Here is a 16,549-nt window from a genome sequence, read left to right as displayed (position 1 = left end):
AATTTGAAGAGCCTCCAAGTTCCAAGGATGCACTCAGAACGGCGACAGCTGCAGTGAGGCAGCTCATGAGCGAGCTCGTCAGTCCACCGGGTGGTCCAGGGACACCTTTGAAGGCTACACAGACACAGACCCTTGAGGAGGAGTCGAGACTGATTGTTCCCAATGGTCCAGGGAAAAAGCATTGATGAGATCAAGACAGATGAATAGGGCTTCACCGGGACTGCACTGAAGTTGATGCTAGCCAGCTGCAATGGTTGTCCAAGGGTCTACTGTGGGCTGAGCTCAGTTCTGTTCCCCTTGTTGGGAATGGTAGAACTGGTCCTTTCCTGTCCAGGTGATATTGGATTTGAAGAATGAAGTGTATTTAGTGTGTTACAATGGAGTTACAGAGTCCATGTGATGGTGTTGCTACAGTGTTACAGACTGCAGGGTTTTGAAATTGTAGATGATTTTGAAGACATATTTTTGTCTGTGTTGTGCTGCCACTATTTGGCATATGTGATGGCCTTCTTTTGCCTTGTTTCCACTCTGTAGAAACCAACCTGTCGATGGCAGGCTACTTGGTCTGTTTGACATTTTTTTCTATTTCGATTTTTTCCTCAAACTTAGTTTTGTCATGAACCGTCGTCTACGTCCTTTCTGGACCTCCTGGTCCCTGACTCGCAGGGGTTTGCATGCAGTTATCCTTCCAACATGGCCGCCCGGAACGGAATGCTCCGGATCAGTCTATGCGTTCCACGCTGCTCATCCTACAAAAGAGACACGCCCCCGTGGCTCTGCGCGTCTCAACGCTACCGCTACCTGTAGTCGGACATGCTTAGCCGGAGTTCGATCGGGGCTCTCGCTTGATTCCTTGTTCCCAGTTCCTTGAAACCCCTCCTGTTCCCTTCCCTCTCCAATCTCCTGGAAAACCTTCCGCGCTCGAGTCACGGTCCTCTGTGCCTCCGAGCGTACCTTAATTACTTCCTGGAATTACACTGGACTTTGTGAACGCTCCTGGAAACTGAACCGCTGCTCTCACGCTGGATGCCGAAGAGCGGCATTCGGGTCTATACAAATCCCGGACCGTAAAGAAGAAGAAATCCCAGAAGGTCGCAAGTATACAACAGAAACAGGTGAGAAGGGGAGAGACTTGTGACAGATTGAGACACCTTTAAAACGATCCAGATTCAGAGATGGAAGCCGCCGTTCAAGACCTCATGCGAGGCATGCAGGAATTAACAACGGAGGTACAGAACCTCAAGGCAGAGACCGTAAAGAAGAAGAAATCCCAGAAGGTCGCAAGTGCACAACAGAAACAGGTGAGAAGGGGAGAGACTTGTGACAAGTTTTTCTTTTTTGAAGGGATTTGGTTTGAGGGTTACCCATTTAGTGACTTGTTTGTTTTGTGACCATTTAAAGGGTTTGTTTAGGGGCCACGCTGTCTGTGGTGTTGGATATCTAGCTATGGATGTGGTTAAATAGGTCATCCAGTGTTCTTATCTGGTTTCTTTTGATTGTGGGCGGGAGTCGGAAGAATTCCAATTTTTCCCAGAGAATGTTAAGCTACATTGCTTTCCAAGTCAAGATGCTGAACGAGGCAGAGAGGTTATCTTCACACAGTAGGGGAACTGTAGAGGTGACATTCTTGTTGCAGAAGATGGAATCCAAAGTGTGTCTAGCTTGGTGAATGGATCCATTAACCAACTGTTTGAGGTGTAAAACGTCAAAGTTTGCTGAGAGTGACTTTGTAGTAGTGTTGTCCTGCTTTCATAGCCAGAGACGTTCCCATCATGAGGCGGTGTTGGAGGTCTACTGAAAGGATGGCAACAGTGTTAGCAAAAAAGGGGTTGTAGGAAGGTGCTCTCTAGATGAGAAGGAATGTTAGTGTGGATGTGTAGGAGGTGGAGCAGATTAAGAGAAGAGATTCGCTGTCCGGTATGTTAGAAGATGAAATTCAGGTATAACTGACGAGTAGTCCGTGGAGAGCCAGTTTCCTATTATGTCCTGACAGAGGAGATTATAGATGTTAGAGGAATGTTTGGTCAGAGCAGGAATTCAGAAGGCAGCTGGTTTTGGCATTTTCTTTGATACTGCTTGTTTTGAAATTATACAGGTTTTTCCAACCTTGGCAGTGGAGATCCAAAGATTCTGGGTTGATGCATTCATCTTCGAAAAGGCAGGTTCTTCAAGGTCTCTGGTTGGTTGTCATGGCTCTAGTGAGGATTAGTGGTAGGCACCGTTTCTTGATGAAAGATGTAATCTGTTGGACTACTCGTTAGGTAGCTTTTCCATTTTTATGTGAAATCCCCCAGCACGTTTTGCTTGACTACTGGATTTTATTTTCAGTTCTCCAGAGTGAGTGGAAACATTTTTCCACACTCCCTCATTATTGTACCTTATCTTTGGGATCCTTTTGCATTTCTTTTTATAGCATTTTCTTGGAGTCATGCTTTCCTCCAATTTTTGTTCGACTTTTGCAGCACACAGCACTCTCTGTGCAGTGCTGCTGGGAGCCCTTTGGGCTTCCCATTTTATTTTATGTTATTTTCCTTGTGAGAACACATTTTCCCAAAGGCAGGGGGATATTTTGCATCCTTCCTATCTTTTCTATTGTTGATCACCACAACCCACCTTATGTGGGCTGGTGAGGGGTTACATTGTATCCCTTTCTCACTACTCCTGTAACCTTTTGGTTAATGACAAGGTAATCTGAATGGCTGATACAGTGGTTTTATCCTACCTACTCTTGTGCAATTTGTACTCCCAGTCTGTACTCCATTGAGCTGAAATGGTGACACTTTTTTTGCCAATTCAAGATGGCTTGTCCCTTCTTGGTCCTTCTACCGTACAGGTGTGGGAGGTCCTTGTTTGACTTTTGTCTTTGGCGGGTTTCCATGGGAAAGCCCGACAAGGTGCCTGTGAAGACAGAAAACAGGGAAGGACTCAAACTCTGCTGGTCTTTGTCTTCTGCTGTGCCTGCCTGGAGCCAGTTTCAACTGGGAGGCTGACTGTCCTAAAACGGACCGCCACCACCCAGACTATGAATGGTGCATGTGTGCTGTTGGCTGGGTTCCTGCACACAAGGCTTGGATCCTGAGGCTTAAACAGAGCTTACCACTGGAACTGGAGTATCGATGAAGAAGAAGAGAAGAGCCCGCAGCCACTTCCAGTCGACCGGAGATGCCTTCTGAGTAACTGTTGCTGTCCGACCCCTCCTCTCAAGCATCAGGAGAGCCCCGAAAAGGACTCTCTCCCTTAAACTGGTATGACCAATCAGTCTCAAGATGACGTGCATTTTTAAGCCATCTCACAAATAGATGTGACCTTCACCGGCTGCAAACCGCAAACCGCCTGTAGCCATTCCTCAGTGTATCACCTTGCGAAGATAGAATCCTCCCGAAACTTTGATGGACTCCTTCCAGATCTTGAGAGGCAAGGTTCCACTCCTTGAAGTCCCCTCACAAGAGTGCTGGACCAAGAAAGTGCTACAAATCGACCAGGTGGTAACCGTTCTTTGCTACGGATTTGAAAAGGGCGCCAAAATCGGAGAACCATAATGAATCCTTTGCCTGTAGCCTCTTCACTCGAATGCTGCTGTGGGATCCATTCCAGTGTCCCTTCTTTTGTCTGTCTGACCAAGAATCCGGTGGCCCGGTCTGCTGCATGGCGGGGGCATTGTGCTGCATTCTCTTCTTCACGTTTAAGGTACTGTGAGACTCTTGATAGAACTTACCTAGAGTTGCTTTGCTGCTCCTATGTTGCTGGAGTGCCGATTTGTGTGTTTGGGAGTTCATGTTCAGCCAGGCCCAATGTCTGTGTGCCCTCAGGGAGCCATCCCTGAGGTCCCTAAACCTTTTCCCCAACAAAGAGTGTTACTTACTTGCTATTGAAGACGTCCCCTGGAACTGTTGACTTTCTACAGCTTGTGCCTTGCTTGTTTTGCCATCCAATCTGGCCCTGAGGCACCCATAACTATAAAGGGATGGACTATTAAAGACTATGGGGGCCATTCCGAGTTTGGTGGTAGCCCTGGTGCTATTAGCACCATCGCTGCCTCCAAAATGGGTCGGGTCCAGGTTCCTTGAATGGGGACTTACCGGGTCATTCCAACCTAGGAGGTCCCAACCTAGTTGTAAGTCCCTATTCAAAAAACCAATCCCCATTCTCATTTGAGCCTCCATAGGGCTCAATGGGAATGGGGAGGGAGCAAATAACGGGCCCGCTAATTGCAGGCCCGTTATCTGCTCCCTGGTCCCTTAGCGGCTCCCGCTAAGGGAGGCTGGTAAAACCAGCCGCCCTTAGAGGGACCCGCTAAGGGACTTCGTAATAGGGCGTTAGGGGGTTAACAGCACCGGCATCCTTACCGGTGCCGTTAACCCCTTACCGCCAGGGTCGGAATGACCCCCCTATGTCTTCTGTGAAATGTATGCAAGTATTGACCTGTTTTATGTTGGTCTTGTTTCGTTAATTCTTACCTGAAACAGATATTCCAAAAGTTATTACAAAAGTGTTTTACTTACCTTTGAACTGTTTACTGCCATTCTACAAGCGTAAAAAAGTGATTTACTTACTGTGAATATTGCATTGTTATTTTTAAGATACACACTGTGTGTTATAGTACTTACCTTTATGGAGAATCACCTTTACATTAGTGTATACATAAAATAAACTATTATTTGTATATAACGTTTAGTGTGTCAGGGTTTCTTTGGTCTATGTGTATACTTTAAGTTCTTTGTACCTTCCTACAGCCCTTCCTCCCGCCCCAAAATAAGCCTGGCTGCTCAGCCATTGCTACCAACATACTTGTGTGGTTCAGACCTATAATAATTAATAATAAATCTTCTGAAGTCCTACCTTTGGTGGACTTTTGTAAAACTCCCTAACACTATTGGAGTGAGAAGTTTCTGGTTGTTTGTCTGCTTGGTGGTGGCAGTCCAAGATGTGAGTGTTTAATGGTAAGGTTTGCCTACTTTTGTTTTGAAGCAGTCAACTGTGCGTAGGGTTGATTGGTTGCAGTGAGGGAAGGATTTCAGTTGTATTTTAGGGGGGTTGTTATGTTTTCTTGTTAATACTCTAAATACTCTCCCTCCAGATGTTACGTTCCTCCGGCACCAACTCTCGGTGTATCAAGCATTTCGCTAAACAGTAAGCTGGTGGCCAATCTCTTTCCTCAGCAGGCTCCCTCCTATGGAACAGCCTCCCCCTTCCTCTTGAGTCGGATCTCCTCAAATTCCAGAAGCTCCTCAAGACCTTCCTTTTCACCTCCTCCTTCCCTTCCTCCCAGCTCTGCTAAACCCTTCAGTTTCTGAGATTGTGTCCTCCTGGGTCCTGGCTTCTCACACCCAATTTCCTTCAGCCTCCGCCCGCTCCCAGCACTTGCCTTGACACCCACTGACCAATGCCACTACAGGCCTGCACGCACTTTTATTGGCAGTTGACCACTTGCACCAAGTCACTCAACAGCTGCTTAATCCCTAGCACTTCCCTCTGTGGTACTCCTAGCACTTACCGTGAGGGAGGATAGCTCAGGTGCAAAGCGCTAGCCTCGGAGGCAAGACGATGCGGAGCAACACAGGCTTGATCCACGCTTAGACGCCTCTGGGTATTAAGAGTGTTAAAAATAACCAATTAAATAAATAAATTAAAAATTACATATCCCCCCGCTCCCTCATCCCTTCTCTCTCTCTGCACTTGCACGGTCTGAATGCTCACAAGGCCTACTAGGTCTGCCTCTATCTTCCATTGTTATGTTTGCTTTTCATTCCCATGTTCCCCCCCTGCTGCCCTGTGGGTGCTTTGAAACACAATTTACTTGATGTATAAGCGCCTCACGAATGCACATTGGGAGGATAGCTCAGGGTCAAAGTGCTCGCCTTGGAAGCAAGACAACACGGAGCAACGCAGGTTCGATCCCCGGGTCTGTGCTTAGAAACCTTTGGGTATTAAGCGCGTTATAAATAACCTATTATATCCTATCACAATAAATAAAATAAATTGCATGGGTGATTTGAGTGCTGGGGATGGGTTCACACAGACAGGGCTTAATGCAGAGTATAAATAACCGGATGACACATTGATCTGTTGTACTGAGAGGTGGAGCAATGCCTTAATGCGGATATAGAGGTGTTGTGGGTTCATCTGGTGACAACAGAGGTGGCATGTGTTGATCTGAGTGTACACAGAGGTGCCATGCATAAGAGAGAGGTGAACACGAGATATCTAGAGGCGATATAGGTAGATCCTGGACACAGGGTTCTCAGAGTTTGGTAAAGGGCGAGCAGGTCTGGGAATGGGAGCACACAGAGGCGGCATGGGTTTTCTACAAATAGTCTGCATATAGAATATGGTCCAGGCGTATACAGAGGGTGATGCATTTAAGGGCAGTGTTGATGAATGAGACTCTTACCGGGCTGCTCCTTCACTCCTAAAAATAGGATCAGGCTGGAGATGCAGTAGAGTCCTCCAATGACCATGGCTGCGACCGAGTACGCCCATTGCTGGAAGATAATGAGGACTCTTCAGTGCACAATATGTCACCCGGTCAGGTTTCCTTCCACACAAGCAATGCATTCTCAGCGTCTTCCTGCAGACCCGGCCCAATGCAAAAAACCCCACCAGTCCTCAAATGCACACCTCAACCCACTTAATCCCCAGCAACCCACACCCAGAAAGACATGCCATTCCTCACACCACCTCTCCCAGTAGGGCACAGTCAGCAAAGATCCCACTACACTCACAAATGCACACAACATTTCTCACGTAACCCTCAGCAAATTCCTTCCAACAAGCCAGGCACAGTATTCCCCCCATACACTCTCTCTCTCTGTGAACTCCAATCAGGACAGCACTCCTTTCACCAGGGAATGCTCACGAGCTCCATTCCCACGGACTCCACCAAGCGATAGCCACACTCGGGCCTCCAGATACGTGACGCACCCGCTTATTTTACCACCAACACCAGGTCAATACTCCCAACACAGAAAGATATGGGGAAGAGGCATGCATGTGCATGATCGTGCATGCCACCTGCTCAGGTAATGTGTGCTGCCCAGTGGCATTAGCAGCACCTTCCACAAAGAGGAACTGTGCTATATTGCTGCCCGATGTGAATATGGCCTATATGATATTCTATATATAACTATTCTTTTTATTTACCAGAACGGCTAGCTACAACAAATGTTTGGTTTACAAGATTCAACCGGCGCGGACTCCACTCCCAGAGAAACACACCCCATGTCCCACGTGCCAGTAATACATGCCACTTTCTCACTGGCTCTTTGCGCAGGTCCCTCTCTGCACAGATACCACCTCTCAGCTGAGATACACACCACTCCTCTCTTTAGATTCCCTTTCAGACCATAACTTTCACAGATCCCACCAAACAGGTCCCTCCCGTACGCCTTTCATCTGTGCAGAGCGTGGGGTACTCCCCCCCCCCTCGTGCCTCCTCCATACAACCTCTTCCACCTAAAGCCATGCATCTAGAAGATGACGCGTGGATCCTAAATGCCAACCTGCTTGCAAAATCAGAATGAACGTTCTGCACTCCCAGAAGATGGACGGCCCTTCACTTCCAGTCACAACGTTTGGGTTGGACTGGAGAGCCAGGATTTACCTATCCTATTGCCCATATGGTGTGTAGTGTGATGGTCAACAAGAGGCTTCCATGCACTACGAAAAGAGGACGCAGGATCCTGTTGTGAAAGAAGTACCCCTTCTCACCGTGTTCTCCAGGCTGTCGGTGAGTATCGAAGTGTTGTTGAGGAGAGAGCTGTTGAGGAGTGCCCTATTAAGGAAGGTGCCATTGTGGAAGGTGCCTTTCTCTGAGCTGCACATGTCGGCCATGCTAGCATGGTAACCACCAACGATCTGCCCTTGGATGCCAGCTCCAATCAGCGTGCTTGTGACTTCCACTCCCATCCCTGTTCAGAGACAACAATGATGAGGGATAGAAAGAACTGCTTGAGGCTATGAAGCACAGAAAAGGGGAAGCATTGTGAGAAACCAGTAATGAGGGTGATGCAAGAACGGGGAGGGACAGTGAAGGTAAAGCAATCACAGAGCATGAGAGGGAGTGGGCATAATGGAGCAGACACCAGCGCAAGTCAATATCCACGTGCAGAACAGATATGCATTCCTAAGACTCAACTTGGAAATATGACCAGCTCAAAGGTATGACAACTGGTGCCATGAGGTCAAGCAACCTGGAACCTGCGGCGGAAGCCCTCTGCTAGAATCGTTCCCTTCATCGGTGGATGCAGGGACTCCCAATATGACAAGGTTAGTCTGATCACTAAAGGGCCGAGCTGCTGATCTTTGTTCGATGCATCACACTCTGAAGGAGCCATGCAGCTCAAGCGGCACTAGTTGAAAAAAGCTGCCGAGTAAAGAACTAGGCATTAAGGGACCTCAAGCTTCTCCTAATCTATTCCAGTCCCAGTTTGACGAAAAGTGATAGCCCTCCCCGCAAATCTCCCGGATAGGCTGTACATATCTTCAGTTCACCACCAACAATGGCAATGATCTGTGCGGGAGCCTGGGAGCTGCCCCCAAAATCATTCCCCACAAAGCCTTCCACTGGACACACTCCGGCCGACTTACAGTGAAGTAACTTTGCTGAAAATGTTGGGGTGGGGGGGGACATGACATCTAAAGGAAAGGGTCCCCTGCCAAACGAGGGGGGCAAAATGGTGTTCCACGAGAGTGGGGGGAGATGGATAAACACCCTTGTACCCCCTAAAATTGCACTCATGCCGACTTACTTACTATAGGCTGTGGCTGAATCCCGGTCCCTTTGGCTTCCTCCCAGGAACATTGTCAAAGAGGTGTATGGTACATGATAGCACTAGAGAGGCAAGCACAGCATGTTACAAGAAAGCGGCATCAGAGATAAGCGTCCCCAGGGGCACGGTGAATATACAAGGGTCTACACGCACATTCATCCATCGAGACATTCATGGCCAGGCTACCTGCCAGCAATAGCAAACCCTGTGCTTGCTTTTACTAAAAATAACTGCAACAACTTGCAGAAAAAGTGATGCCGCATGAGACGAGAGCCCCACATACAGCAGGCGCTGTTGATCCATCACTTGCAACCCCCCCCCCACCCCTTCCAATCAGGAGAGACCAGCATCCAGGAGCACCCTCAGTCCCCTAACTACTATTCCTGAAAGCAGATATGTCTTCGGGAGCGTTGAGCTCCACCCACATCGGTGCTCCTGCAACACCTCCTGGGAAGAGGGACAGCTGCAGGCGCAATAAGCTCACCCTCCATTGGTGATCTTGCGCAAGTTCCCGCAGAATCTCCTGTGGGGAATGAGTGGACCTGTAGAAGCGTTGAGGTTCCACAAAAACGTAGCAGACCCCCTACTAAAACAAGCAGGCAAAAGGCAGGGCTGCCTATACACGTAGTGCACAGCACAGTACACAGGTCTATGCATTTGCAATGGCCACTCCTAAATTCATTCAAAGGTCATGTGTGTGTTCATGCAGGCCTGAGCATACCCGTAGGATTTTCGTACCCGTATCTGTGCATGCAGCAGGGCACCTTTACACATGCATGTCTGAGTGGCAGCTTTACACATGAATGTCTGAGTGGCAGCCTTACACATGAATGCCTGAGTGGCACCTTTACACATACATGTCTGAGTGGCAGCTTTACACATGCATGTCTGAGTGGCAGCTTTACACATGCATGTCCGAGTGGCAGCTTTACACATACATGTCTGAGTGGCACCTTTACACATGCATGTCTGAGTGGCAGCTTTACACATGAATGTCTGAGTGGCACCTTTACACATACATGTCTGAGTGGCAGCTTTACACATGAATGTCTGAATGGAACCTTTACACATGCATGTCTGAGTGGCAGCTTTACACATGCATGTCTGAGTGGCAGCTTTACACATGAATGTCTGAGTGAATGCATAAGGCACTCCTACTCATGCAGGTCACAACACATGCACACGCTGTTCGGACACCTATGAAGGGCGAGAGTGTCCATGTCTCGGGAGGATGGCTCAGCGGCAACGTGCTCGCCTTGGAAGCAAGACAACACGGAGCAACACAGGTTCGATCCCCGGGTCCATGCTTAGAAACTTCTGGGTATTAAGCGAGTTATAAATAACCTATCATATCATAGATCGCATATTGGAATCAGAGCATACACAGAGCACTTGCTTACACTCAAGCAGGTCTGGAAGAAGCAGTACATGGCCAGGAACCACAGGAACTTCAGCGGCACGGAAGTAGAATTGGAAGGCGAGAACCAGAGAAAGAAGTAGCAGAGGACCCCCAAGGGAGTGGATGCCACAATCCTATTGCAAGAAAAGACCCTGGTTACTTCATTTCAAGAGCTATGCCATAACACAATACATCGCGAGAGCGCAGGGTGCAGACATAGGCTGGTTTAAGGGAGATTTTTTTTCACAGCCCTCTGAGGAGTGGTGTGAATCCATCTACCCCACAGTTAATTCAGGGTGTCTACCACACGTCCAACCAATCTCTCTTTTGGTAGCTGTGGCATAGCAGTCGGGCTCCTCTAAAGGGGGGGCGGGGGAGAAGGCTGGCGCGTAGGTACAGTTACACCCAACAGATAACCCAAGAGGATACACCACACAGGTATACTGAAAAATATACACTCTTTATTATAGAACTGCACATAAAGCAACTGCCACTTCTAATATGTGCTTCGGGTTAGGCACAAAGCATAGTAAAACACAGTGCAGCTAATTTTATAAAAAGGCATAAATTGGCCGTAGGGAATCGCTTACGTTTGCAAACGTGTCCCCTCGTGACACTAGAAGCATCTTTACACCCCTCTTTTGGACTCTGCAGTGCAAAAAGAGTGAACGCTGCCTGCCAGGTACATATGGCAGTGTGTGTTTACAATGATTTCCTAAGGAAACCGCTTGCATTTTGCTGGTGTGAAAAGCAAGGAGATTACACAGGAAATCAGTGGTTTTACGCCAGCATGAAAATCTCATACAGGCATAACACCGTGTTGTTTTGAAGGCAGAGGGTAAAAGGGAAGCGGAAACGCCCCTGCCCACTGCCTTCAAAAACAATGAAAATGCTCCAGAGCGTGAACAGTGGCGTTAAGACAGGCGTAAAGGTGTTACACCCGTCTTTTTCGCCTTCATTCACACGCCATTGATTTCAGAAATGAGCCACAATGTAACTATGAAAACAGTCAACTGCTTTATGTCGGACCATCTTTGACGATTCACTAGGTGACGTCACTTCTCCCCAGAGGGGAACCCTCTCCTATCAGGTTGGGGGGGGGGAGTGATGCTGCTACCCAACAGTGCCCCTAGGGAGTGTAATGTGTTGGAGGGCCTCATAGTAGAGAACTCCCCATCTGGAGACAAGGATGTAGACCTGGGTCACAACCTCTCCAAACCAGTCACACCCAGAAAATCCCTTGCCCTATTTTCCCTCCCTAACAACAATTGTGAGAATAGGTCAATGCATTACTGCAACATCATGAATAAGCCTTCCCTTGAAAGTACCGAGACGAGTAAGATCTTAAAGAACATGAAGAGTACCACAGGTACAAGCACTAGGACGAAGTGGCGCTGAGGAGACAAAGTTCAATCAACAGAAAAAAACAAAGGACTTCGGCAATCCGCTGGGGAGGAAAACGGCAACAATGTATAAATAGAGATGATGGACAGAACAAACTGTTAAACCGAGCTGATAGAGGCAACAGGTGTGGAAACCATCCAGAGCGGGAGTTTCGAATCCTGTCGGCAGACCAGAAGAATAGAAGAGCAGCGGACGTTGGCAAATCGTTGAGGGAATTCTCTGTGGGTCCAGCCGGAGCGGATCGGAGCACAAAACAGCATTTTCGGTGCCGATTGGGCTGGGAAAACTCAAAGGAGGATATAGGTGTCCCAAAAGGTAATAAGCCTGAAAAGCTGCAGAGGGGCTGGAAGAAGCATCTCTTGGTGGGATACAGGTGGGCTTGAAGGTTTCTTAAATCCACCTGTAAGAGAACGCATACACCATATGCCCCGAGGGTGTTCAACCTACAGTGCATTGAGCCCATACCAATGGTGAAAGGCGCTATACAGATGGCCATTAACATAACAAGAGGAGCACTCCAATGTCCAAGTGCAAACGCTATTCTGTGCCTTTCCATTCCTCCCTTGGGCTTGGGATTGCTCTTTCCCTTGTGACTATTTAGAGATGGGCAGGGATAATGTATAGATCTTTAAGATTAAAGCTGGGATGGGAGCACTCAAACGCATTGCATTGGGGCATTTATATGTCCCCTCTTATATGTTACAGATTGGCCGGGAGCACTCTTACTGCTCCAATAGGCCTACTGATTGCCTGAGAGCACTGGTAGGCTGGGAGGCAGTGTTTGACAGACGTACTGTGAGAACAGAAACCCATGGAGATTGTCAGGGCACCTTCACATCTCCATTATGAGAACAGGTGGCTTGGGAGATCTCTTATTGTTCTTGGAGATGCACAGTTGGGCTTAGGCCACTTCTGCAGCTTTTGTATCAAAGCAGGAGGCCTGAGAGCACTCAAAGTTCCTGTTGCCGTGTGGTGAAGTGACCTCTGTGGGACCCATCATAACAGCAAAGAAGGAGTCCGTCTTTCCTTTCAATGGTCCGGTAATTCTGCTCGCTGCACTGTGGACCAGTAAAGGAACAGAGAAGATGCGGCGAGAGAAGGAAGGGTCCTGATGCAGCAGTGCCGAGCAACACATAGGGGCCGAGGAGAATCGCACCATCATAGCGAGAAGCTGGGAAGCACTGGATGTTGAACAGAGAACAGCAGTGAAGACAGGACAATGTCTTACCTTGATGACCAGAGAACAGGGCACCACAGAACAGAACCGTGAGGTGGAGGAAGAATACCAGACGCTGGTGGCAGCACCAGAGAGTTCTCTGATTGGCAGGCGTGCACCAAGAGACAAACAAAGACCAAGAGAAGTGGAGGGAGCAGCCCACAGAACCAATAGTGGAGGGAGGTTTGCAGACACTAACCACGGAGGAGTGGGAGAGTGGAGGGTAAGTCTACAGAATGGAAGGCGATATGGCCAGAACACAGTCTCAGCAGAGGGAGCCCAGTGCGGAGCCCCAAAGAGCAACTGAGGCACGGAGCACTGAATGCTGGCGCTCCGAGGTAAAGTTCATAGCAGTGCCTCAGAGAGTAACTGTTGCGAGCAGCACATGGAGGCGAGGTTCCCAACAATGCCTGAGGGAACAACTGTTGCGAAAAAAGCCGAATCCTGGAACAGGGGGCAACGTTTCTAATGCAAGCCGGGAGAGTAACTGGTGTGAGAACTGAACAATCCCAGTACATGGGAGTAAGATTCCTAGCATTACTGGAAGGAAATACTGAACAGTGAAACTGTGAACACTGGTTCCAAGAGTCAACGTCCCTATTCCCATTATCAGGACTGACTGAACTGAGACTGAAGTCAAGAGAAAGGCCAAGAGAGAGAGCAGCCTCCCAACCCAATGCGACAGAGAAAGCCTGTGAACTATTCCTCACTTGCTTCATTTGAAGAATCGCCCACAGATATAGGCTGGGTGGCACCGCTCCCATATGAGAACAATTAGCCTGAGGGTGCTAGTGCTTCCTATGTGGGCAGGTGGCACTTCTATAACTGCGGCATGGAGGCCAGTGGTCTGGCAGTGCTCTCGGAGATCTTGTTGCAGTGGGGATGGGCCAGGGGCACTCCTTTCCCCTATGAGCTTCTAGATAAGCTAGGAGACTTCAGGTCTCCTGCACGAGGAGAGGGGGGCTGAGAGCACAGTGCCCCTTTTTGGGGGCCTCTTGCACATTTTATAAGAGAATATGTGGGGTTGATGAAGATTTGCATGGGATAAACGCCCTTTTAGTTGTACTGATTGAGCGCGGTTGCGCCGGGGCCACGCGGCCTCTAGCAGCGCAAACGTGCGGTGCACTCTTAACTAAAGAGGACTGTGAAAACTAATTTTCTAAAGCAGAAATTCACATGATTATTTCTCTTTTAGTTCCCCTCTTATTTCATTTTCATTATATTTTCACTTTTCTATTAAAGTAATTGTTCTTTAATTTCGCCTCAATCATTTTTCTCACTTAATTTGTTTAGGTTTTGTTTTTTGAGGAAGCCACCGTCATATGTCCATTCCTCACAGTCCAGTTTGCAAACAATCCCCCCACTTTGGTTAGCCTCCAATGCCTCCTTCGGTAGTCAGTGTTTTCGATACGGCTCTCTTTTTCTGTTCCCTATTCTCTCTTGGGCGCCTGCCTTTATGTACCCCTTCTTCCTGTTGATGCTACCCACCTCTACCAAATGCCCCCGCTCACCCGTAAGCTGCCTCCCACTTTTTCAGCCCATACCTCTTATGCATTAAACACAGCGTGGACCATCTGTTTCTTTCTATTTCTTTGGCCTTTAAAGCCTGTTAGTTGTGGACACTGGTGGGCCCTTTAGCACCGCCTGAAAGGAGACCAGGCGAATGATGTGGGGTAGATAGGACAGCATGCATTGGGCAATGCAGACATTCACTTTGAAGGGAGCCAAGGCGAATGCTGTGGAATAGCTAGGACAGCATGCATTAGGCAATGAAGACATTCACTTTGAAGGGAGCCGAGGCGAATGCTGTGGAATAGATAGGACAGCATGCATTGGGCAGTACATACAGTCATTCACTTTGAAGGGAGCCAAGGCGGATGCTGTGGAATAGATAGGACAGCATACATTGGGCAGTACATACAGTCATTTACTTTGAAGGGAGCCCAGGCGAATGCTGTGGAATAGATAGGACAGCATGCATTGGGCAGTACAGTCATTCACTTTGAAGGGAGCCCAGGCGAATGCTGTGGAATAGATAGGACAGCATGCATTGGGCAATACAGAAAGTCATTCACTTTGAAGGGAGCCCAGGCGAATGCAGTGGACTAGATAGGACAGCATGCATTAAGCAATGCAGACATTCACTTTGAAGGGAGCCGAGGCGAATGCTGTGGAATAGATAGGACAGCATGCATTGGGCAGTACATACAGTCATTCACTTTGAAGGGAGCCCAGGCGAATGCTGTGGAATAGATATGACAGCATGCATTGGGCAATGCAGAAAGAATTCACTTTGAAGGGAGCCCAGGTGAATACTGTGGAATAGATAGGACAGCATGCATTGGGCAGTACATACAATTTACTTTGAAGGGAGCCCAGGCGAATGCTGTGGAATAGATAGGACAGCATGCATTGGGCAGTACGTACAGTAATTCACTTTGAAGGGAGCCCACGTGAATGCTGTGGAATAGATAGGACAGCATGCATTGGGCAGTACGTACAGTAATTCACTTTGAAAGGAGCCCATGTGAATGCTGTGGACTAGATAGAACAGCATGCATTGGGCAGTACATACAGTCATTCACTTTGAAGGGAGCCCACGTGAATGCTGTGGAATAGATAGGACAGCATGCATTGGGCAGTACGTACAGTAATTCACTTTGAAAGGAGCCCAGGCGAATGCTGTGGACTAGATAGGACAGCATGCATTGGGCAGTACGTACAGTAATTCACTTTGAAGGGAGCCCATGTGAATGCTGTGGACTAGATAGAACAGCATGCATTGGGCAGTACATACAGTCATTCACTTTGAAGGGAGCCCACGTGAATGCTGTGGAATAGATAGGACAGCATGCATTGGGCAGTACATACAGTCATTCACTTTGAAGGGAGCCCAGGCGAATACTGTGGAATAGATAGGACAGCATGCATTGGGCAGTACATACAATTTACTTTGAAGGGAGCCCAGGCGAATGCTGTGGAATAGATAGGACAGCATGCATTGGGCAGTACATACAGTCATTCACTTTGAAGGGAGCCCAGGCGAATGCTGTGGAATAGATAGGACAGCATGCATTGGGCAATGCAGAAAGAATTCACTTTGAAGGGAGCCCAGGCGAATACTGTGGAATAGATAGGACAGCATGCATTGGGCAGTACATACAATTTACTTTGAAGGGAGCCCAGGCGAATGCTGTGGAATAGATAGGACAGCATGCATTGGGCAGTACAGCCATTCACTTTGAAGGGAGCCCAGGCGAATGCTGTGGAATAGATAGGACAGAATGCATTGGGCAATGCAGACAGTCATTCACTTTGGCACATTTCACAGCAGTGTGAGGGCAGCATAGTCTATTGATTCTACTCACCACGCAGATCATGACAATTAATCTTAGATTTTAAACGGACATTGCACTCCTGGAAGATCCTGTTGCAACATCAACATAGGAAAACAGTTCCCTTTTCTGAGTAAAAAATGTTAAACTAATCACAAGCAGAAATACTCTGCAATATGGCATCTGCTGAGATCAATTTGCTGACAAATGCACACATGAGATTTTTGCATTGGGCATTATAGTTTTCAGAAAATTGCTAAAAACGTACTGCCCAACTGTGGACACGGGTGGTTGGCATAGCGGCGCATTCCATAGGGCCCCATTTACTTTCCTTAACTCACTGGTTCATGCATTGCTTTATTTCTTCATCTGGCAAATGGTGCAAGTACCACGGTTTCTGATGGCAAAGACCAGCATTTAATGTACA

The 16,549-nt window shown here is 48.0% G+C and overlaps 1 protein-coding gene across 2 annotated transcripts in view; it reads right to left on the bottom strand.

Annotated features, from left to right (window-relative positions):
* The window catches only part of LOC138580398 (sodium-dependent lysophosphatidylcholine symporter 1-like), a 586,401-nt gene that overhangs the window by 336,099 nt on the left and 233,753 nt on the right, over nucleotides 1-16,549 (bottom strand). For both annotated transcript variants that reach the window (XM_069650918.1, XM_069650917.1), the window contains exons 4-7: nucleotides 10,169-10,301; nucleotides 8,752-8,830; nucleotides 7,708-7,907; nucleotides 6,392-6,482 (exon numbers count right to left, since the gene is read on the bottom strand). In XM_069650918.1, coding sequence (XP_069507019.1) covers nucleotides 6,392-6,482; nucleotides 7,708-7,907; nucleotides 8,752-8,830; nucleotides 10,169-10,301 — 503 coding nt within the window. The remainder of the gene's footprint in view (nucleotides 1-6,391; nucleotides 6,483-7,707; nucleotides 7,908-8,751; nucleotides 8,831-10,168; nucleotides 10,302-16,549) is intronic.

Source organism: Ambystoma mexicanum, chromosome 3p (genome assembly GCF_040938575.1).
Source record: "Ambystoma mexicanum isolate Mex_15411 chromosome 3p, UKY_AmexF1_1, whole genome shotgun sequence".
Classification (NCBI taxonomy): Eukaryota; Metazoa; Chordata; class Amphibia; order Caudata; family Ambystomatidae; genus Ambystoma; species Ambystoma mexicanum.
Note: the sequence above shows the minus strand (reverse complement) of the source record. Positions and strands in the feature narration are given on the sequence as shown.